Source organism: Carcharhinus amblyrhynchos, chromosome 7 (genome assembly GCF_965287045.1).
Source record: "Carcharhinus amblyrhynchos chromosome 7, sCarAmb.v2.hapA, whole genome shotgun sequence".
In the NCBI taxonomy this organism is placed as follows: domain Eukaryota; kingdom Metazoa; phylum Chordata; class Chondrichthyes; order Carcharhiniformes; family Carcharhinidae; genus Carcharhinus; species Carcharhinus amblyrhynchos.
This window is the reverse complement of record NC_137330.1, coordinates 8,042,798-8,065,907: the sequence shown is the minus strand read 5'-3', so window position 1 is coordinate 8,065,907 and position 23,110 is coordinate 8,042,798. Positions and strand designations below refer to the sequence as shown.

Below are 23,110 nucleotides of genomic sequence, written 5' to 3'. Positions count from 1 at the left end.
GCCTGCCCTGCTGCAGGACCATAGTTTAACATCTCATCTCCCACCGGACTGTACTGGAATTTCATCCCAGATTAAACGTTCAGGGATCTTGAGTGGAACATGAACCCAAGAATTTGTTACTGAGAAGTGAAAGTGCAACTCACTGAACCGTGACTTTATTAATGCACTCTCCCTCTCCAATTTCAAACCTAGATATTCTCTAATCCCTTACTGGGCGGCATGGTGGCACTGGTTAGCACTGCTGTCTCGCAGTGCCAGAGATCTGGGTTCAATTCCCAGCTTGGGTCACTGAGTGGAGTTCGCACATTCTTCCCGTGTCTGTGTGGGTTTCCTCTGGGTGCTCTGATTTCTTCCCACAGTCCAAAGATGTGCGAGTTAGGTTGATTGGCAATGCTAAATTGACCCTAGTGTCAGGATAAATAAGTGGGGCTATGGGGATAGGGGCTGGGTGAGATTATGGTCGGTGCAGACTCAATGGGCCAAATGGCCTCCTTCTGCACTGTAGGGTTTCTGTTATATTAATTCAAATCCTCCCCACACTCCTCTATTAACCCTTTCTGCAAGGATATTGCTACCATTTCCTTTAGGTCAAGGTTGTCTCTCTCTTAGGAATTGCATTCCTTTTTTTGAATCCTCCAGTTCCATTTCAGAAGATTCTGGGATGAGGTACATGGGGATACTAACACTTCAGGCTCCACTCAAAATCTCTCAACAACTTGATCTGGGAATATATTTTTATACCTTCACCACTAGATCAAAACCCTAGATCTCCCTGACAACATAATGGTCTGCACGGGTTCAAGAAGAAAATTCAACCGCTCTATCTTTATTGCCAATCTAAAACTGGACAATAACTGCCAGTAAAATTCACATTCCAAGAACAAATAAAGAAAACATATTGCAGAGACCAAGACAAATAAAATGCTACTCCATAAAATGATTGCTTGGTTAAGGCTAACTGGGTGAATGAGAGACTACGCATGGAGCAGAATCATCAAATCCCTTCAGTGCAGAAGGAGATCATTCAGCCCAGTGAGCCTTCACCAACAACAATCCCACCCTATCCCCGTAACCCCTGCTAATGCCCCTGACACTAAGGGGCAATTTAGCATGGCCAATCAACCTAATCCACGCATCTTTGGACTGTGGGAGGGAACCCAAGCACGCGGAAGAAACCCACGCAGACATGGGGAGAATGTGCAAACTCCACATAGATAGTATGAACAATTTTCATCAAGAGAATAGAGTAAGAGTTCGAAAGGGAGAATTAAAAAAAGTTCTCGGGTCTGATGGCACATCGCTCTTGAAAGATTCTGAAACATTGGTTACTTGAATTTTAAAAGCTGATCACTGAAGGATTGCACCTTTTGAGCTGCATGAATGCAGGTTTCTGTAATCTATTAAAATTAAAAAACACAGCAATGGCATTATTTTTATTTAAAATGAAAATTTCAAACCAATTTACCTTGAAGTACTTATTGTTTGAGGGAGTTCATTCACCATCAGATCAGGTGAAAGGACAAATTTCATTCCATTTTTGTATTAACTACATACAGTGTTGCTACAAGTCCTACCTCGAATGGAGATGATTGGGTAACTGTCCTGTCAGTCACACCCAAATCCCAGTGACAGGGATTGATTTTATGATTCAAATGTACATCATCAAACTGTCCTCCATTCACTGCATTTTGCTAGACAAATAATCAGGGCGACACGGTGGTTAGCACTGCTGCTACACAGCACCAGAAACTCAGGTTTGATTCCCGGCTTGGGTCACTGTCTGTGCAGAGTCTGCACTTACTCCCCATGTCTATGTGGGTTTCCTCTGAGCGCTCTGGTTTCCTCCCTCACTCCAAAAACTGTGTGGGTTAGGTTGATTGGCTATACTAAATGCCCCTTAGCATGGGAGAGACTAGCAGGGTAAATGTATGGGGTTATGGGGATAGGTTGGGATTGTTGTTGGTGCATGCTCGATGGGCTGAATGCCCTCCTGCACTGTAGCCATTCTATGATTTGGAAAACTTGGCTGTAGTTTCGGTCATGAATTGTTTGCTATTGTTTGTAGAGACTTTTTGTAAATAGAGTCTGTTTGCTGAGTAAATGAACCTCTTGGTGTGAATCCTGCCATTTGTCCCACCAGGTGACTCTGTTCTGTACTTGTTCCTCACCCATTGAACTGCCTAAATAATAAGGCAGACCTGACCAAATTCACTGGCTCAATCAAAACTTGTATTTCAAGATAAAGAATGCAAACGGTCATAAATAACGTCTGTTTGAAATTTGGTTAATAGTTACTGTTTCACATTGAAGTGAGGATGGCAAGTGTACAATATTTTCTTTCCTTTCTCCGGGCAGAGTATGGCGCGCCTGAAGTTTCCGAGATAGAACAGCAAAAGTTGTTTGCCTTAAAGGATCAGCTATTAGGTGAGAACACACTTGACAGAAGTGAGATTTAACCAGCTTCTCTGTTATAAAGCAAATCTGTATTACTGACATTGAAAACTGTGTGTGAGGTAATATTTTGGTGCAATGAATGAGATCTGATACACACCTTGAAAAATGGGGTAAAGAGCAGTGGGTTACAGATGCACAAATCAGTCATGACTCAGTTTAATAACACCATTGAAAAGACACAGGTTCATTTCTGGTGGAACAGAATGGAAAAGCAAAGATGTTGTGATGATCATATTTGAACCTTGGTACGAGCACATTGGGAGCACTGTGCAGAGTCTATTATAAAAAAGGATAGAGGGACACTGGAGAAGGAGCAAAAAAAGATGAGTCATACAGATTTGCAGCATGGAAACAGGCCCTTTGGCCCAACTTGTCCATGCTACCCCTTTTCTTAAACCACTAAGCCAGTCCCAATTACCCACGTTTGGCCCATATCCTTCTATACCTATTTTACTCATGCAACTGTCTTCATACTTTTTAATGGACTAAACTTTACCCGCTTCCACTACTACTACTCGTTCCAGACACTCCCAGCCGCTGAGTGAAAACAGTTGTCCCTCTGGATCCTTTTGTATCTCTTACCTGTACTTTAAAACTATGCCCTCTAGTTGTAGACTCCCCTACCTTTGGGAAAAGATATTGACTATCTACCTTATCTACACCCCTCATTATTTTACAGACCTCCATAAGATCACCCCAAGCCTCCTACTCTTCAGGGAAAAATAGTCATAGTGTATCCAGCCTCTCCTTGTAACTCAAACCAAGTTTGACAAGGATGATGCCAGAACTGAGAGATTATGCCCATCAGGAAAGCTTTGATCGGGTTGGGGATGTGGTGGTGGAGTCCTAGTTGCCGTGGCATCATCTGTCGGTTGAGGCTTTGACTTGCTTTGGGTCCTTATTTAAGAAGGGATATAATTGGATTAGAAACAGTTCAAAGGATATTTACTCAACTGATTCCTGATGAAGGAGTTATGTAATGAGGAAAGATTGGACAGGCTGGGCCAGTAGCCAGTTTAGAAGAATAAGAAGTGATCCTATTGAAATATACAAGATCCTGAGGGGACTGGACAGAGTGGATACTGAAAGGATGTTTTCCCTTGTGGGAGAGACTAGAACCAGGGGACACCATTTAAAAATAAGAAGTCTCCCATTTAAGATGGAGATAAGAATTTTCTTCTGAGGTAATTTATTTGTGGCATTCTCTTTCCTGGAGAGTAGTGGAAGCAGAGTCATTGAACATTATTAAGACTGAGTGAAATCAATTCTTGATTGATAAGGCGGGGGGGGGTCAATGGTTATAGTAGAGGGTAGACAGAAAGATGGAAGACACAATCAGTTCAACCATAATCTGATCAAGGGGCTGAATGCTCCTAATGTGCATGTTCATACGTAGATTCAGTTGTTTATTAATTTCCCTTAACAGCTCTGACTATTAAGTGCCCGGATAGCCCAGACCAAAAACCCTTGGAGAAGAAATTGCCAGGTAAAGCCTTAGTCTATAATCTGCACTGCACCCTCATTACAAGGTTGGAGCAAACACTAAGCCTGTTTTATAACATGAAATCCTCTCATATCCCTATTTCTATGCCCTCTCTCTCTCTCTGAAACGTTCACCAGTTCCTACACCTCTCCCTCTTTCTGTATCCTCTACCAGTCCTACAAGTTTCCCTCTCTCTGTAACCTTCCCCACCTCCATAATATCCTCCAGCCCTACAAATCTTCCCCTCATGTACATCCTCCAGTCCTACCAGGTTTGCTACCTCTGAAACTTCCTCCAGTCCTACAACCTTCCCCCTCTGTAACCTCCTCCAGCTCTGCAACCCTCCCTGGAGCCTTCTTCAGCCTCTACAATGCTCCAACTCTGTGTAACTTACTTCTCCAGCCCACCTCACCTTTCCTATTTGTAACTTCCTCCAACCCCTACAACTCTCTCTTGCTCTGTGACCTCCAACTCTTTCACAACCCTCCCTTTCTTTGTAACCTCAAGATCTGCAACACTCCCACTCATTGTAACCTTTGTCAGCTCCTACACCCCTCTATCTCTCTGTAACCACCTCTTCCATCCCACACCCTATTTGTTACGTCCTCCAACCCCTACACCTATCCCTCTCTCTGAAACTCCCCCAGCTCCTAAAGCCCTCCCTCTCTCTCTCTAACCTCCTCTAGCCCCTACAAGCCCCTCTCTTAGTGATATTTGCACTGCTCCAGTTCCATCCTTTCGCACATTCTCAATTTGAACCATTCCAGCAGTGGTCATAAGCACTGGCATTTATTCCCTAAACATATGCACCCCTCTTCTCCTCAATACACCCCTGAAAACCTACCTCTGACCATATTTTGTCCTAATGTTCACTAATCAAAATTCATCCTACTGTGGTCCTGTTTTGGGATATTTTATTTATTAAGGAAGTGGTATATAAATGTAAGTTATTGTTAACTGCAAGTCGTGAAACTTCTTGCTAATAAACAGCAGCTTGTGTTCTGTTGACTAATGTAGACTCCATGACCATTCAGAAAGTGAGGGGGCTGCTTCATCGATTGCTCAAAGTCCCAGGTACTGAATTAAGACTAACGTACATCAGCTCAAAGGTAAGGTATTCCACAGTAAAGTGACAGCGGGTTTCATTTGATTCTTTTATCTACATGATAGCATGTGATCGTGATTCAGGGAGGGGGTGGGGAAGGGGATACTTTCATCTTTAAAAATCCGAGGCAGCACCGATAAGGGTTCAATTTCCTTTTCAGTCAACCCTGTTTTCAGAGATGCAGGAGACAATCTATTCCCATGGAAATTTGATGCAGTGAGGACAAAAACTGTCTGAAGGGATGCTAAAATCCTCTGGCTCCAGGCTGTTGGTGTAATTGTGCCGCCAAACATCTCATTTAAAGATCCATGAGATAATAAATAATCAAGGATATGTGCAACACTTTTCTTGACTTGCGTTGGACTACAAGTGCATCCCAACAGCCCATGGAGGCTGAGTGTCTCTTAAGATTTATAGTCTTGGGAAGGAAGGGTTTGTTTGCAGACTAAGGTAACAACATCTTGAATCGGATTTGCAATGCAGTGATCCCTAGGATATGCCGAGTTAGTTGATTTCAAACATATGGGTTTGGAAGAGAGTGCGAGGAATAGTTCCTGTCACTTAGTGCTGAGGTTGACAATTACCATCTGTTTGAATGTCCTCCTGCCCCCGCAAACCTCAGGACGCAGCAGATTCCATATCCTTGCAAAGGACCAGAAGAAAGCTGACAAACAGGGAAAAGTGATATGCAGTATAAGAATTCTTTGAATTGCAAGTCATGGTACAGTGTTCCAAACTGGGACTCGGTGCCACGAGTAGGACAGTTGTGTCTTTTCAATGTCTTCCAAATCCAGTTGCAGGAATTGCAAGTGAGTGGAAACTCAGGGAGAAACATAAACCTGTGAGTTGGAGTAAAATTCAACTTTTGGAGGCAGTGGAGAATTAGTCAGGAATGAGCTGGGCAGCACTCCCACACACACATCAGTTTTTGATTCACTTTGAATTTGTGATTATCCAATGTCACCCTCTTCAATCTGAAGCATGTCTCCCACAGCTTCATGCTATTGATAAGTGACCTAGAATGAAGTTCATTGTTAAAGCTGTGAAGGACAAATCACTGACTATTTTTAAAAACAAAGTAAGTTGATAGATTTCTAAAGGCATCAGTGGATATGGGGAGAGAGCAGGGAGTATGGCATTGAGATAGGAGCAACTATTATTGAATGGCGGAGCAGGCTCAAGGTGGCAAGTGACCTACTCCTCCTCCTCTTTTCTATGTTTCTACAAAAGGGCAACTGTGCAGTAACAAACTGCCACCTAGTTCTCATCAAATCTTACATTGTGCAAGGCAATATTTGCAGGTGAAGGTGGTTTGGGGGAAGCTGGTCATTTGATAAACATTGAAGCGAGATCACCCACTGTGTGAGCATGCAGATAATAACAGCCAATTTCTGAACCATAAACAGATCATTCAAGTGTGCCTCATTCAGCCAGTAGCAATTCTTCGCAGTACTGATATCAGATATTTTTTACAATTCCCTTTTCAGCATTGTAAGTTTTTACAATGGTACAGCAATGAATGATTGCAGAAGAAACAAACTAAATTCCCAATGAGAACCTACTCTGAGAGTAAATTGCTTGCCATCCTTTCAATGGAAGTCTGTGTATACTCTGTCTACGTGATTCCTGAACAATAAAACTAATCTTTTTATATATTTTCTTAGATGGACATGGAAATAGATATGGATAATGACCTGAAGCCTCTATCATACTACTCGATAGAGAGTGGAGACTGTATATTAGTGCGATGGTAGCTGCATGTGACCAGCACATAACACAGAAAGAAAAGGAACGATATTCAGAGCCTTGACAGAAGATATTTTTCAGCACCTTCCCAGCACTCTATCAAAGATGCATATGATCCTGTACGGTACGTGCAACAAGAAGCAGTACTTATTTACATCTGTGCTGAAAACAATGCAGGCTAAATCCCTGTTGATGAACAGTGATTTATTTCTGTGCCAGTCTCAAAGCTACAGAAACAGAATGTGATATGGATATCACAAAATCCGCATTATAATATGCATCTCTCAGCTTTGTACTTTATTGTTTTTGGTTAATAAAAAAAATGAAGCTCAATGTATCTTTACATAATGTACAAGCCTGAAGATGCAGTTCATAAAACAGTTCTAAAATTAACATGTTCTGACACCATATGTTTACTAATAATCATAACGCAGACATTGAGTGGTAATCCTCACTCTCAATGTTTGCTCTTTGTACTGTAATGGTTCTGAACCATTTGAAGTGATGTGATATGAAAGGTTCAATGTTAAATATTTTTTGGTAGTTCTGGGCCTTTGGCCTTAATGTTACTGCATTGGACTGGTTCAGAGGCTGAACACGCATTCTAAGTTCAAGTACCTTCTACAGGTGAGTTTGGATGATTCTTGACTGAATACAGTTCCCAAGATCTCTCTTGTTTCCTGTAAGGTGAACCTGTGTTCATCAAAATGAGTGGTGGTTGTGGAGTGGGTTCGTGCTGAAAGCAGTATGTCCTCCCAGCTACTGTGTGTGCAGCAGAGAAATGGGAGTGGACTGAGCGTGTGACAAAGCTGGAGAAAGAGAATAATGTTCTGCATATTATTGGGGAGGGGTATTTATAAATCCTGAGTAAAATTAACTTCAATGTAGCATTGTCAGAAACTGCCAGCTGTTTAGGAAGCTTTTAAGAATAACAATTCATTTTATGAAATGTAACTTTTACATTGTGTTTATCTGACATGTTTTGACAGTTAATGAAATGGACTGTTACTATAGTTTAACATTTGTATTTTTTAACGTCCCCTACACTATCCAACTCTAGCCTTTATCCTTGTATGAAACTGTAGAACAGCTAGCATTGAAGGACTGCATTAAAGTGGCAGCGTTTTGAAGTTTGGCTGGAACTGTTAGATTGCTTCCTGCCCCAAACATTTCAGTGTCAAATGCGTCACCGGCACCTCATCTCTCCAAAAGTTCACAATTCCCCCTCAGTGTGCTGACATACTAATATTTAAAAAGCAAAAAAACATTTTCATCTTGGGGCATTGTGACGCCCCTCACTTGATTGCAACATGCACTGTAAAAATCTGAACCCCCCCCCCAGCCCTTTCCCGGCACCCCATTTATTTTGTAGCTAGCCTACAGCCTCAAACCCTAAACCAATCACATGTTGCCTTAACTCCAAGGTAGGTCAGGGTTAGATCAGAAACACTAACTTGCTTCCTTGCTTCACAGACTCTGTTTGCCCTTTTCATCACTTGCCCATTGGGACTCCTATCTGCTGTCATTTTTCCAACTCATATCCCTTTGCACCACCTAATTTAGTGTCATCAGCAAGCCTGGACATACGATTCCCTCTTAATTTGAGTGATTGGTAAATGTGGTTAAAAAGTTGAGACCTTTGGGGAACACCACTTGTTCCTGTGCCAGTTGAGTGCATACACTAGCCTCCATCTCTTGTTTCTTAAACAATTACATTTTCCACCCTTCTTTTGTTAATAATTTCCTGCACCCACTGCTTGTTATTTAGAATCAAGAAAGGAAACAAGGTATAGTGGGGCTGGGGAAGACAGAAAAGAACTTAGCGTGCTTTTATTCTTACAAATACAAAAACAGGAAGATTTGCCAGTTTTATCATCCACTAGGCTTCATAACAGCTCAATGTATAGAATATTACTCTCCTTGAAAGCTTTGTCCACTTCCAGAGCTTCCCAGAGAGATTTATACACCTTTAATGTGTTGTATGTAGAACGTTGTGGGTTACAAGAATTGTAATTACATTTGACATTGGTAAACATCTGTATGAGGAACCTATGCAAATTCCATTTCTCTCACTCTATAATAAAAGGTTTTGGCTGCAGTCATGTATTTTTTTCCTCATTAGCTGAGCTAAAAGAAACTTTAACAACACGATTCTTACAAAAGATTATGTTGTGGAACCGTACTATGGTTTGTACTGTCTATCTTGTGTAAAACAACCCTTGAGCCTGTTGTGATTGTTCTAGGTATCACCTGAGTATGTACAATGTGAGTGGCCTTTGTAAGGAAATGAGTCAGTAGCACGTTTGGTCAGCTATCACCACTTTTACAGGGCAGGCCAAGGACATCACCCCTTATGGAAGGAGCTAAAGCTTATGAGTATTTTTAATGTATAGAGAATGCAACCCAAAAACCTTCAGGGAAGCAGGTGCCAGGGAATGGATGTTCCATTTCCAGTGTCTGGATTATCTTAAAACTGGCCCTGAGCGTAAGACCCAGCCAGGAATTTATTTTTCGGGTGGACAGATAATACATTCAATCCCTTTGCTGTGTGAATTACAAAAACCTTTGACCATGATCAAACTTCACCTGATTCTGTATACAAAAAAATTCTATGACTTGGCATTTACAACAGCCTCTGCCACCTCAACCCCAATTGCTGGGTAGATTATTGCACATTTACCACCCTCAGTGTGTGAAGGTAATAGACCTTAATTATGTAGGCACTTTCTAAACTTAAATTCCTCCTCGCTTATCAGCCTGATCAGTTTTAGGTATTTCAGCAAAAAATCACTTCTACGTAAACAAGTGTTACTCCATGTGTAAACATCCCATTCCCTGATTCTTTCAGTAGGAATTAGCTTCTCCAATCTCAGTTGCTGTTTCTCCTGGTGCCTAGAGCTACCTTGAGAATAATCTGCATATTCTTACATCCTGTTTGCTCTTTTCACCAGTTGCCCATTGGAACGCCCATCTGATGTCACTTTTACAACGTCCTGTTTCCATCTATAGTACCTATTGTACCACCTAATTTAGTGTCATCAGCAAACTTGGATATACGATTCTTTAAGTGATTGGTAAATGTGGTTAAACAGTTGAAACCTTTGGGGAACACCACTAGTTCCCCATCTCTTGTTTCTTAAACAATCACATTTTCCACCCCTCCGACCTTCTCCTTTTGTTAATAATTGTCTGTGTCCACCACTTGTTACTTAGAATCAAGAAAGGAAACAAAGTGTTGTGGGGCTGGGAAGACAGAAAAAGATTTAGAGTGCTTTTATTCTTACAAATACAAAAATAGGAAGATTTGCCAACATTTGTCTGATAACTAAAGTGACCTGCCGTTAACATTTGCCCCACACAGGAAAGTTGCGTGCAGTGCCACCTCAGAACCAACCTGAATAGTGTGAGCTCAATAACAGGTAAAAAAGCCCATAGGGCCTAGTGTAACTGGAAGCTCTTTGGTAGGTCCTTTACAATCACAGTCATTTCATTCCAACCATTATCTGGTCTCTCAACACTGATTTATCAACCTTTGATAAAAGATGGACCATATTTGGACAAGCAGAGCAAAAGACCATGTACACAACCTAGAGCACCCAATAGAAAGATCTTTGATATTTGTCCTGCCTTGCTGAGAATTCACTGGCGATCCTCACTTTTGACAGTAACAGGGGTTTCCACACTGTTCCTTATTCTTCCACAACTCGAGCAACTCCCCTGGAGAGTACTGGGGGGATGAGAGCGCACCGGGCTGACACTTCTTTTCACACAGCCAGTGAGGGTCCTTGTCAGCAGAGAAAATAGACATTTTAATACAAGCTATATTTACATGTAATACTTAAAAAGAAGTGTAAGTTACTGGAAATAGCATGAGTTAAAGGCTCTGTGAGAAAGGGAAGATATATTTGTGTGGTGATTCTAACTAGGGTGCATAAATAAATCACTGATAAATACAGTAAGGACTTCCAGAGATAATTTGTTAGAGAGTGGTTAAAATGTAGAACTCACTACCACTGGAGTAACTGAGGTTGAGGCAAATAGCACAGATACATTTAAAAGAGGAAGCTAGGTAAGCATGAGAAAGAAAGGCATTAAAAAAGGTTGAGGGGTGGGAGGAGAGTACATACAGCAAATACACTGGCATAAACCAGATGGGCTGAATGGCCTGTTTCTGTTGTACTTCAAAGAAATGAAAAGTTGATAGATAGATAGATAAATAGCTACATCATAATTACTGTGAAAATCAGTCTTCGATGCCTAAATCAGCCTCTTCTGAACTCCTTATACAATCAATTATAAATCTGAGAGAAAACAACACTGGAAATGTTGAATGTAATTTGGTCACCTGATGGCGCTGAGGTCCAACTGCAGCCATCCAAATGCCCATGCTGACATCTTCACCCTGTGGGTACAATACAGAGCAGCACATTATTCTCAAGCCACACATAACTGGCTATCATGTGAATTACTCAGTACAGATTACCTTCATTTCGTAATTCAGCCTCTAAATAGTTTGAAACAGAAGGATGAGGGTAGAAGGTGCCTCAGACACCACTGCCTCCAACTCACACCTCATCCTTGCTGGTGAATTATCGCTGAAAGAAACACTGCAATATGGAACCATGTTCCTTCAGGATATTGGTCTGCAATAAATACTAAGATACAAGGAATGGTGCCCCACTCTTACACACTATGCTGGGCACTTCTAAAGATTTTCCTGTCTTACCAAAACACTCAGCAGCTTCATTTGCTCAGTTCAATCTCCTTTCCTCTATTAACACCATTGATTTTTCTACTTTCTGTGACAATGTTATTGACGAGTGAATATTTAATGTCAATCTGAGCTTTAATGCTGCTGAATTCTGAAATGTGATTCAATATTAAATGTTACACTTACATCGTTACAAACCCACTCCACACTGACAACCATGCTGTTGTCTGTACGGCATGGTGCACGGTGATTAGCACTGCTGCCTCACAGCGCCAGGGACCCGGGTTCAGTTCCAGCCTCGGGTTACCGTCTACGTGGAGTCTGCATGTTCTCCCCGTGTCTGCATAGGTTTCCTCCAGGTGCTCCAGTTTCCTTCCACAGTCCAAAGATTGAGTGGGTTAGATTGACTGACCAAGCTAAATTGACCCTTAATGTCAGGGGGATTAGCAGGGTAAATGTGTAGGGTTACGGGAATTGGACCTGGGTGGGATTGCTGTCAGTGCAATGGGCCAAATGGCCTCCTTCTGCACTGTAGGGATTCTGATCCTATCATCATTTCTATTATAGAAACAATGCCCAAAGTGTAGGATTAAGCAAGATTTAACTTCAAAACAGTTGGATTCTAAATATATGATTAAACAAAGGACTATCATGAATAAATACTGTAGAATCTCACAGCATTATACAGTTTTTTTCTGGCCTTGTTGTGGATGATGTCTTCACCTGGAGAGCACACTGAAGAGCAAAATGAAGCTTCCTCAGAGTCTGAGAGAGGTTTTTGGCACACTGGTCGCTTCTAAGCCAGAAACTCCAGTTCCAGTCCAGGTTTGTGGGTCAAGGAAGATGTGTTCATAATGCGGCCAAACAGGTTGAGTGTCAGCCTGCAAATCCTTTCAACTCTCGCCAATGGCAGATAGTAAGAGATTCCTGAGTAGCCGTGTACTGCAGGTTACTACACAACTCGAGACTGCCTGAGTGAACTGTATCACATCAGCACCAGTTGACCAGGTAGCTGGAGAGAAAGTATTTCCTTTGGTTGGGGAGTCCAAAATAAGGGGCCATAACCTTAAAATCAGAGCTGGGTTGTTTGGGGTCAGGGAGCACTTCAAAGGGAAGTGAAAATGTGGGAATTCCCCCCAAAAAAGCTGAGGAGGCTCGGGTTCAATTGAAATTTCTCAAACTGAGATTGCTGGATTTTTGATTGAAGTCCAACAGGTTTATTTGGAATGATGAGCAGCGTTCCGAAAGCTCATGATTCCAAATAAAACTGTTGGACTTTAACCTGATGTTGCGAGACTTCTTACTGCGCCCACCCCAGTCCAACATCGGCATCGCCACATCATAGATTCTTGATGGGCAAGGGCCCGAGAGACTACAGAACCAAGCCAGGTGGACAGAATTTAAATACAGAAATGCCATAATCTAACTTGAGTGCCAGAACAGGCTCGAGAGGCCATGTGTCTTACTCCTGTTCCTATAGCATTTGCTGAGACACTTGTTAATGTGATATGGTTGCTGGGTACTTACTCACTGGAGGCGGAGGGAGATGAGTGGAGACAAAGACAGAAAATGCTGGAAAATCTCAGCAAGTCTGACAGCATTGTGGAGAGAGAGCAGAGCCAATGTTTCAAGTCTGGATGATGCTTCATCAGAGGTGAGTGGAGATTCTAGTTCATCAGTAATACTGCACGCGTGCACCCATTCAACATGCACAGAAAATCCACTGGAAATCCTTTAGTAATTTGATTCTGCAGATGTTGGGATTGGACAGAAGTTTAAGTTGTGGTGACCTTGGAATAAAGACCTGGCAGAAGATTAGCAGGAACACTCTAGTCCTGATAAACATTTCCTGTAAAGACACAATATTGCTTTGCAAACACACAATGTGTAAACGTGTACATACAAATACTGAAAATTGTTTTTTGTCAGGGTAAGAGGGTGCCACAGCAAGATGTTGTTATGCCACGGAGACCTCACAGAATGTGATGAGGGACCCCAATAATATCACATTGTGTCGTCACCATTACAGTCCCTTTGATATCAGTCTGTCTGCCATTTGCCAGACAGGAAGTTGGCAGTAGAATCAGGGCTGATCATCTGTTCCTGCAAAGTGAAATCATCCAGATGGATAAATGACCCCACTTACAGAAAACTGTACTTTAAGATACAGTATATAAATACTGTAATTTGAGAAATACCAGGTATAGTTTTTTAAAAAAAAGCTGTCTAATTAGTCCCACTCTCCTTGGGCATGATAAGAAAGTGAAATTGAAGATTATTGCTTCACAGAGTTTGAGGGACAATATGACCCATTCATAGAATCCCTACAGTGCAGAAGGAGGCCATTCGGTCCATCGAGTCTGCACTCATTCTGCAACAGAGCATCCTACCCAAGCCCTATACCCATAACCCTTCTAATCTACACATCCCAAGACACAAAAGGACAAATTAGCTTGGCCAATCATAAGAAGTAGGAGCAGGAGTAGGCCATCTAGCCCTTTGAGCCTGCCCCCCCATTCAATAAGATCATGGCTGATCTGAAGTGGCTCAGTTCCACTTTCCCACTTTCTCCCCATAACCCTTAATTCCCCTGTCTACCAAAAACCTATCTACGCGTGTCTTAAATATAGCCTCCACCACTTCAACGGGCAGAGAATTCCAGAGATTCACCACCCTTTGAGTGAAGAAGTTCCTCCTCAACTCTGTTCTAAATGCCCCCCCACTTTATATTGAGGCTGTGCCCTCTAGTCCTGCTGTCCTTTCTGAGCGGGAAGAATCTCTCTACCTCTACCCTATCCATCCCTTTCATTACCTTATACGTCTCTATAAGATCCCCCCTCATCCTTCTAAACTCCAACAAGTACAGACCCAGTCTATTTAGTCTCTCTTCATAATCTAACCCCCTCATCTCCGGTATCAGCCTAGTGAACCTCCTCTGCACTCCCTCCAAGGCCAAAATATCCTTGGGCAAGTGCGGCGACCAAAACTGCACACAGTACTCCAGCTGCGGCCTCACCAGTGCCCTGTACAGTTGCAGCAAGACCTCTCTGCTTTTATATTCTATCCCCCCCACTATAAAGGCCAGCATCCCATTCGCCTTCTTGATCACCTGCAGACTGGGTTTTTATGACTCATGCACAAGGACCCCCAGATCCCTCTGCACCATAGCACGCTGCAGCTTTTCGCCCTTTAAATAGTAATCCCTCCTACTATTATTCCTGCCAAAGTGGATAACCTCACACTTGCTAACATTATACTCCATCTGCCAATCCACCCAACCTGCACATCTTTGGATTGTGGGAGGGAACTGGAGCACCCGGAGGAAATTCACACAGATACAGAGAGAACATGCAGACTTCACTCAGACAGTGACCCGAACCAGGAATCGAACTCCGATCCTTGGCGCTGTGAGGCAGCAGTGCTAACCACTGTGCCACTCTTCTGCTCCTTTTTCTTATGTAGCAGATGTAGAAAACGAGGTGACTTTCAACCTTTGTAACACAAAGCTTTCTAAGCACTGGTGTTTTCTGGATTTGTTGTACACTAGCAAAAAGATTGATTACAATTTTCACAATAAATTTATTGCAGTGTTAATGTTAGCCTACTTATAATAAATAAACTTTAAATTGCATTATAACATTAACATGCAACTAACAGGGCGAACTAACTTACGAATTGTTAAGGCAAACAAAGTTACTGAAATCTAAAACAGGTGAAAAAAACAGTGATTATTTTACAGTCACTATTTCCATAACGCAGTTAAAATCCACTGAAGGCACCCAATACCTGATAGACTTTTAGTGTCTTAGCGTTTTCTGCCAACCACTCAATCAGGTTTCGAGAGACGACATAACCAGAACCACAGGCAAAATCGGGATAGACCAGACTTGGATATTCCAGCTCCATCCACTTCCCACTGCTATCTACCGCCCAATTCTGCCGGAAACTGAAGAAATCAATTGGGAAAATGAATGAGCGTGAGGCTTTTCTGATTAAACAAATAAACAAAGCCTCAAAATAGCATGGATGCTGTAAATGTGAGATAGAAACAGGTCATGTCAGAAATACTCAGCAGGTCAAGCAGCATATGTGGAGAGAAAAACAAAAGTTAACATTTCAAGCCGATGGCCTTCCCTTGTAAATGGGAAGATGTTTCTGATTAACAACCAAGAAACTCAACACAAGCTTGAACATCACCTCTGTACTTAGACACCACAAGCCTCAGCATATGAATTTAATAACTTTAGATTTTAATCATCCATTTCTTCTTGGACATTCTGTAATCATTTAAACCTCTGACCTATCTTCTACTATCAGCTGCTTTTTCCTTGCACTCATCGCTTCTGGCAATGGCCTGGTAGTATTACCATAGACTATTAATCCAGAAGCTCAGTTAACGTTCTGGGAACTGGAGTTTAAATTCCATCACAGCAGATGGTGGAATTACAATTCAATAAAAAATATCTGAAATTAAAAATTTACTGATGACCATGAAACCATTGGTGATTGTCAGAAAAACCCATCTGGTTCACTAATGTCCTTCAGGGAAGGAAATCTGCTGTCTTTACCTGGTCTGGCCTACATGTGACTCCAGAGCCACAGCAATGTGGTTGACTCTCTGCCCTTGGGCAATCAGGGATGGGCAATAAATGCTGACCAGACAGTGACGCCCATTCCCATGAATGAATAAAAAAAATCTCTCCTGCTTTTCACCTGACTCCTACCCTTTTCACCTGAGTCCTACCCTTTTGTTCCTTCCCCCTTCCCCTGTATTTGCTTAAAAGACGTTAAAACTTCTTTCATCTTCCAGTTCTGAACAAAAGGTAATTGCCCTGCAACATTAACGCTGCATCTCTTTACAGATGCTGCCCGACTTGCTCGGTGCTTTCCAGGGTTTACTGATCCTATTTCATAAATTAACTCTTTTATCATATCACTCCAAAGCGTCGCACATTTTGTGTTAAATTACTAATATGTCACATCCTTTTACGTTAATTTGCCATCGATTGTTTTCTGAAGCTTTGAAAACACTCTTCAAAAGGTCCTCAGACATTTGATATGGAGGCCTGTCAAGCTGTCTTTGACTTTGAAACCATTTACACTACAGAGGAATAGCAGAGGAAATAAATCAGAAACAGCATATAGACAACAAAGATGGAGGTTAATGTGCGGCTTACAATAAGTGAATGACTAGCATTGGGAGAAGGGAGCAAAGGAGGTCTTAACTGGTTATAAAGCAAGGAGATATCTTGAGATAAAGCAACGTGATGTTGGCTTAGACAGAAATAGTTCTTCCGGAACGGCACAGTGGCTAGCACCGCTGTCTCTCAACGCCAGGGACCTGGGTTCGATTCCTGGCTTGCATCACCGTCAGTGTGGAGTCTGCACATTCTCCCCGTGTCTGCATGGGTTTCTTCCGGGTGCTCCAGTTTCCTCCCACAGTCCGAAAATGTGCAGATTAGGTGGATTGACCATACCCCTTAGTGTCAGGGGGACTAGCTATGGTAAATACATGGTGTCACGGGGATAGGGCCTGGATGGGGTGCAGACTTGATGGGCCAAATGGTCTCCTTCTGCACTGTAGGATTCGATGATAATTCCAGAGGCTTCTGGTCAGAAACTAACAACAGTAGGTTTTCCAAGATTTTAAATAAATATAAAATGCAGTAACTTTAGCCAGATCCTCAGACAGCAAAATTATGCAGCACAGAAGAAGGCCACTCAGCCCATCATTCCCATTGCTTGCTCTTTGGAGGAACTATTTGAATAAGCCCACATCTCAAGCTTATTGCCACATAGCCCGGCAGATCTCTCCCTTTGAATGACAGGATGAGCTGCTTTAATACACAAACACACAGATACTGACTTGCCCCACCACACTTTTGTAGCTCCCAGCCTGTCTCCTGCTCTCTCCAGTACTGCCTCCACATCGACATAACAATCATCATCTGTTTTCAGCAGCAGTTTGAAGCTTGTCGACTCCACAGACCTGTTTGTGAGGTAAAAGCAGGGTTGAAATCCATGAGATTGTTTTAAAAAACCTTTCCAATAGATGTGTATATTTAAGGCACATTCCTAAACTGGGTGTTGTTATCTCCAAATCTCATATACTTAGTTATCAAAAAAAAAATGTGACTCCAGACCACAATCTCCTTTGTAATTAAAAAAGACGTGCATTTTTGTTGTGCTTTTCATGATCTCAGGATGTCCAAAAGCCCTTCACAACTAACAAAATACATTTTTTTTTAAGTGTAGTCCCTGTTATAACATAGGAACTTAAGCATAGCAAGCTCCTACCAACAGCCATTCGACAATTTATCAGATATTCTGTTTGTAGGTGTTAGCTTAGAAATAAATATTGGTCAAGACACCAGGGGAAATCTCTTCTTTCAAAGCGCCAGGAACCCATGTTTGATTCCTGGTTTGGGTCACTGGCTGTGTGGAGTTTGCACATTCTCCCCATGTCAGGGTGGGTTTCCTCCAGGTGCTCCGGTTTCCTCCCATAATCCCACAGATGTACGGGTTAGGTTGATTGGCCTTGACCCTAGGGGTTATGGGAATAGGGCTTGGGTGGGATTGTGATCAGTGCAGACTCGATGGGCCAAATGGCCTCCATCTGCACTGCAGGGATTCTATGATTCTAAATGGTGTGATGGGATCTTTTATGTTCACCTGAGAGAGCAGACGGAACCTCTGCTTAACGTCACATCTAAAAATCAGCAGCTCTTAACAGTGCATCCATCCTTCAGTATTGGCACCTGGAATGTTAACCTGGATCTTGTGCTCAGGCCTCTGAACCTTAAACTCAATTTTCCGTCGGGAGTGCTATCCACTAACCACAACTAACACACAGACAGTGATGAATATCTCTTACCACTGATAAAAGTGCAGCAGTTTATGTGGCACATTTCTGTATGTGTCCACTACATCTACAAAAACAATATCCTGATAGGTTTGACTTTCTTTTTGTAAGGCAGCATCTTCCTCCCTGAGTTTATTTTTGTGGTTTTCAAACCGCTTTGGTCGAGTGTTGAGGCTTTCCAGGAGGGCAGGACCATCTAAAATAGATAAAGAGAGTGACAGACAGGTTTAATCTGTGCTTGCAGAAATCACTGGTCAAGTTCTCCATTAAACTTCACATCATTATAATGGGAGAGCAGGGGTGTTTATCGTGTCTGAACATTATAATAGAGCAAACATAAGAAATAGGCCCAGGAAAAGACACCACAGCCCATTGAGTCTGCAACACTGTTCGATGGCTGACCTCAGGCCTTCACTCTACTTTTCCACCTACTCCCTATATCTCTCTGAGACACAAAGTTTCTGTCTATCCTAGCTTTCAGTGATGGAGCTTCCACAACCGCCTGAACTAGAGAATTCCAAAGATTCACAACCCTTTGTGTGAAAGCATTTCTCATCTCAGTCCCAAATGATCAGTGCCATCCTGAAACCATGCCTCTTTGTTCTAGATTCCCCAGCCAGGGGAAACAGCCTTCAGTATCTACCCTGTCAAATGTCTTCAGAATCACGAATGAACATAAGAACATAAGAAATAGGAGCAGGAGTAGGCCATCTAGCCCTTCGAGCCTGCCCCGCCATTCAATAAGATCATGGCTGATCTGTCGTGGCTCAGTTCCACATTCCCGCCCTCTCCCCATAACCCTCAATCCCCTCTCTTATCAAAAACCCATCAACCTGTGTCTTAAAAATATTTAGCAAGGTAGCCTCCACCACTTCAACGGGCAGAGAATTCCAGAGATTCACCACCCTTTGAGTGAAGAAGTTCCTCCTCAACTCCGTTCTAAACCGCCCCCTCTTTATCTTGAGGCTGTGCCCCTTAGTCCTACTGTCCTTTCTGAGCGGGAAGTCTCTCCACCTCTATCCTATCCATCCCATTCATCATCTTATACGTCTCAATGAGATCTCCCCTCATTCTTCTAAACTCTAACGAGTACAAGCCTAATTTATTCAGCCTCTCCTCATAGCTCAACCCCCTCAACTCCGGCATCAGCCTAGTAAACCTCCTCTGCACTCCCTCCAAGGCCAAAATATCCTTGTGTAAGTGCGGCGACCAAAACTGCACACAGTACTCCAGCTGCGGCCTCACCAATGCCCTATACAGCCGCAGCAAGACCTCCCTACTTTTATATTCAATCCCCCTCGCTATGAAGGCCAGCATCCCGTTCGCCTTCCTGACCACCTGCTGCACCTGCAAGCTGGGTTTTTGCGACTCATGCACAAGGACCCCAAGGTCCCTCTGCACCGTCGCCTGCTGCAGTTTTTCTCCACGTAAGTAATAATCCTTCCTCCCATTATTCCTACCAAAGTGGACCACCTCGCACTTGCCAACATTAAATTCCATTTGCCATTTCCTGGCCCATTCGCCCAGCCTATCTAGATCCTTGTGCAGACTCTCCACACCCTCCGCGCAATTTGCCTTTCCACCAATCTTGGTGTCATCAGCAAATTTCGACACCATTCACTCGGTTCCCTCCTCCAGATCATCTATATAAATGGTAAATAGCTGAGGCCCCAGCACCGACCCCTGGGGCACTCCACTAGTCACCATCCGCCAATCCGAATAGCACCCGTTGACCCCCACTCTCTGCCTCCTATTTGACAACCAATCCTCTATCCACGCTAACACCCTACCCCCAACTCCATGTCCCCTGACCTTCTGCAATAACCTCTTGTGAGGTACCTTGTCAAACACCTTCTGAAAATCAAGAAAGACCACATCCACCGGCTCTCTATCCACCGCCCTAGACACATCCTCATAGAATTCCAATAAATTCGTCAGACACGACTTCCCCTTAACGAAACCGTGCTGCGTCTGCTCTATCAAGCAATTCCCCTCAAGATGCCTCGCTATTTCCTCCTTGATGACGGATGAATTCCTCCTTGATGAATGAGATCACTGCTCATTCATCTATCGACCTAATTCACCCAGCCTCTCATCACAGGACAACCATCTAATCCCACGAACTAACCTAGTGAACCTTTGCTGTGACACTTCCAGTTCCTTAAACATGAAGACCAAAACTGCACCAGTATTCAAGCTGTGGTCCCACCAAAGCTCTGTGCAATTGTAGTTAGACTTCAGTATTCTTATACTCCAATTCTCCTGCAGTAAGAGCAACGTGCCAATTGCTTTCCCAATTGTTTGCTGTATCTGCATGCTAACTTGTGTTCCTTGTGTAAGCACACCTAAATCTATATCAAAATCAACATTTACAAGTTTCACACCTTTTAAAAAATATTCTTTTTCAGTCCTATGACGGAAGTGAAAAACTTTACACTTACCCAAATTACATTTGATCTACCATCTTGTTGCTCACTCTTTGCAGCCTCTGTATCTTTCTTATAGTTTGCATTCCAGCCCAGCTTTGTTAACATCAAAAAACATAGATACTTTACTCTTGATCTCTTGGACTCAGTCATTAATATAGACTGTAAATAGCTGAGGCTCCAACACTGATCCTTGTGGCACCCAACTAGTTGCTGCCAGCCAACTTGAAAATGCCCTGTTTATGCCCTCTTTCTGCTTTCTGTCCATTAACCAATCTTCTATCCTTGCTACTTGATTAGCACTGCTGCCTCATGACACCAGAGACCTGGGGTTCGATTCCCGGCTTGTGTGACTGTGTGGAGTTTGCACATTCTCCCTGTGTCTGTGTGGGTTTCCTCCGGGTGCTCTGGTTTCTCCCCCCGCAGTCCAAAGATGTATGGGTTAGGTGAATTGGCCATGCTAAATTGCCTCTTACTGTCCAAAGATGTGTAAGGTTAGGGGAATTAGCGGGTAAATACGTGGGGTTGCGGAGATAGGGTAGGCTGGTGGGCCTGGATAGGGTGCTTTTTTGGAGAGTCGGTGCAGAATGGATGGGCTGAACGTCCTCCTGCACTGCAGGGATTCTATGGATAATATCCCACCCCCCCCCCGCCCCCAAACTCTATGTGCTTTTACGTTTTGTGTGGCACTTTATCCTTTCGGAAATCTAGTAGTTTACTGCTTTATCTGCCCTACTTATTACACCTCAAAAAAACCTCAGAATAAATTCATCAAACAGGATTTCCCTTTTGTAAAACCACACTGATATACTATGCTTTTCCAGATGGATTGTTAAGACTTCCTTAATAATGTAGGAAAGCAATGAAATACACAGGAGATATTTTTTAAAAGATTGTTTTCCACGTGTGGGCATTTCTAGCAAGGCTGGAGTTTACTGTCTATTCTTCGTTGCCCTCAGTTTGATTGGTTTCCTAGGCCACTTCACAGGACATTAGCAGTTAATCACATTGATGTGGGACTGAGATAGACTTGGCCCAGACTGGGTAGGACAGCAGATTTTATGGAACATTAGTGAAACAGTTGGATTTTGACAATTTGACAGCTTCATGGAAAGTTTTACACAAAAGAGCTATTCCCATGCAAAGAGATCAAGTTAACTTTATTATTGGCACAAGTAGGCTTATATTAACACTGCAATGAAGTTACTGTGAAATTTCCCTAGTCGTCACACTCTGGCGCACGTTCGGGTACACTGAGGGAGAACTTAGCACGGCCGATGCACCCTAACCAGGAGGTCTTCTGAACTGTGGGAGGAAACCTGAGCACCCAGAGGAAACCCAGAAAGACACGAGGAGAATGTTCAGACTCCACACAGATAGGGGGGTAACGTACAGACTCCACACAGTGACCCTAGCTGGGAATTGAACCCAGGTCCCCAGCGCTGTGAGACAACAGTGCTAACCACTGTGTCCCCCTGCTGTCCAAGTTATTGAATCTTTGGGGTCAATATCCTTTTGGCCAGTCATTCTCCTGCATTACTGTCTTGGCTGCATCATTTTAAACCTAAGGCTTTACACTAACATCCATTGCTAGGGTTGCAGTTTGCTCTCTCACTGACCTACCATGAATGGTATAAGTGAAGCCTCCAGCCACCGCAGCCACATTCTGTCCAAATCCATCCTGAATCACCTGCTTCTCCACCTGCAGCTGAGCCTGTATACAACAAGCAGAGCTTAGAATCAAGAGCAAACCAAACATGGAAGAAAGCAAGTCCAAATGAAGTGTGCACACATGCACACACACACTCATACACACACACACACACATATTTAGGAACACACTTCAATATCCAGTTACATGCTTTGAATACAGTTAACATCCCTTTCACCAGTTCCATTACAGCGCAGAAAAAAACACTTCCTCAATACTGTTCCCAAATGCAGTCCAGTGCTCCCTCGGCACTGCCCTTCTGACAGTGCGGTGCTCCCACAGTAATGTTTCTTCAACAGGGCAGCACTACGTCAGTATGCCTCCCCCGCCCGTCCAACAGTAATCGTTTCCCAATTTCTGTCCACAGGAGAGCATGCAGCTCTTCTGCTTTGAATCACTTTTCTGCGGGACTCTGAACTAGTTAACTTACTGTAACATGAGAATCAACTTACCGTAGAGAATCTAAGAACACCTCCTCCGCTGTCAAGCAGGACATCTGTGAGGTTCATGGTAGTGAGGTACTCACAGTCTTGGCTCTCCCAGGCAATGGTGCCTTCAAAGCCCTGTTAAAGAGAACGGATAACATATATACTTTCTGACTTTCTGAAGTTT

The 23,110-nt window shown here is 43.0% G+C and overlaps 2 protein-coding genes across 4 annotated transcripts in view; one reads left to right on the top strand and one right to left on the bottom strand.

The window, feature by feature from the left end:
- Nucleotides 1-8,335, top strand: part of tbce (tubulin folding cofactor E) — a 52,826-nt gene extending 44,491 nt beyond the window's left edge. Inside the window, exons 14-17 of the mRNA XM_080191883.1 lie at nucleotides 2,356-2,424; nucleotides 3,881-3,940; nucleotides 4,955-5,046; nucleotides 6,707-8,335. Coding sequence (XP_080048009.1) covers nucleotides 2,356-2,424; nucleotides 3,881-3,940; nucleotides 4,955-5,046; nucleotides 6,707-6,796 — 311 coding nt within the window. The 3' untranslated portion in view covers nucleotides 6,797-8,335. The remainder of the gene's footprint in view (nucleotides 1-2,355; nucleotides 2,425-3,880; nucleotides 3,941-4,954; nucleotides 5,047-6,706) is intronic.
- The window catches only part of b3galnt2 (beta-1,3-N-acetylgalactosaminyltransferase 2), a 62,633-nt gene that overhangs the window by 15,427 nt on the left and 24,096 nt on the right, over nucleotides 1-23,110 (bottom strand). For 2 of the 3 annotated variants that reach the window (XM_080191884.1, XM_080191885.1), the window contains exons 6-12: nucleotides 22,951-23,061; nucleotides 22,411-22,501; nucleotides 18,374-18,557; nucleotides 17,366-17,488; nucleotides 15,286-15,445; nucleotides 11,134-11,190; nucleotides 10,445-10,572 (exon numbers count right to left, since the gene is read on the bottom strand). In XM_080191884.1, the coding sequence (XP_080048010.1) occupies nucleotides 10,445-10,572; nucleotides 11,134-11,190; nucleotides 15,286-15,445; nucleotides 17,366-17,488; nucleotides 18,374-18,557; nucleotides 22,411-22,501; nucleotides 22,951-23,061 (854 nt within the window). Of the gene's footprint in view, nucleotides 1-10,444; nucleotides 10,573-11,133; nucleotides 11,191-12,831; nucleotides 13,248-15,285; nucleotides 15,446-17,365; nucleotides 17,489-18,373; nucleotides 18,558-22,410; nucleotides 22,502-22,950; nucleotides 23,062-23,110 lie in introns of those variants that run through there. The other variant, XM_080191886.1, reaches the window with a different exon arrangement.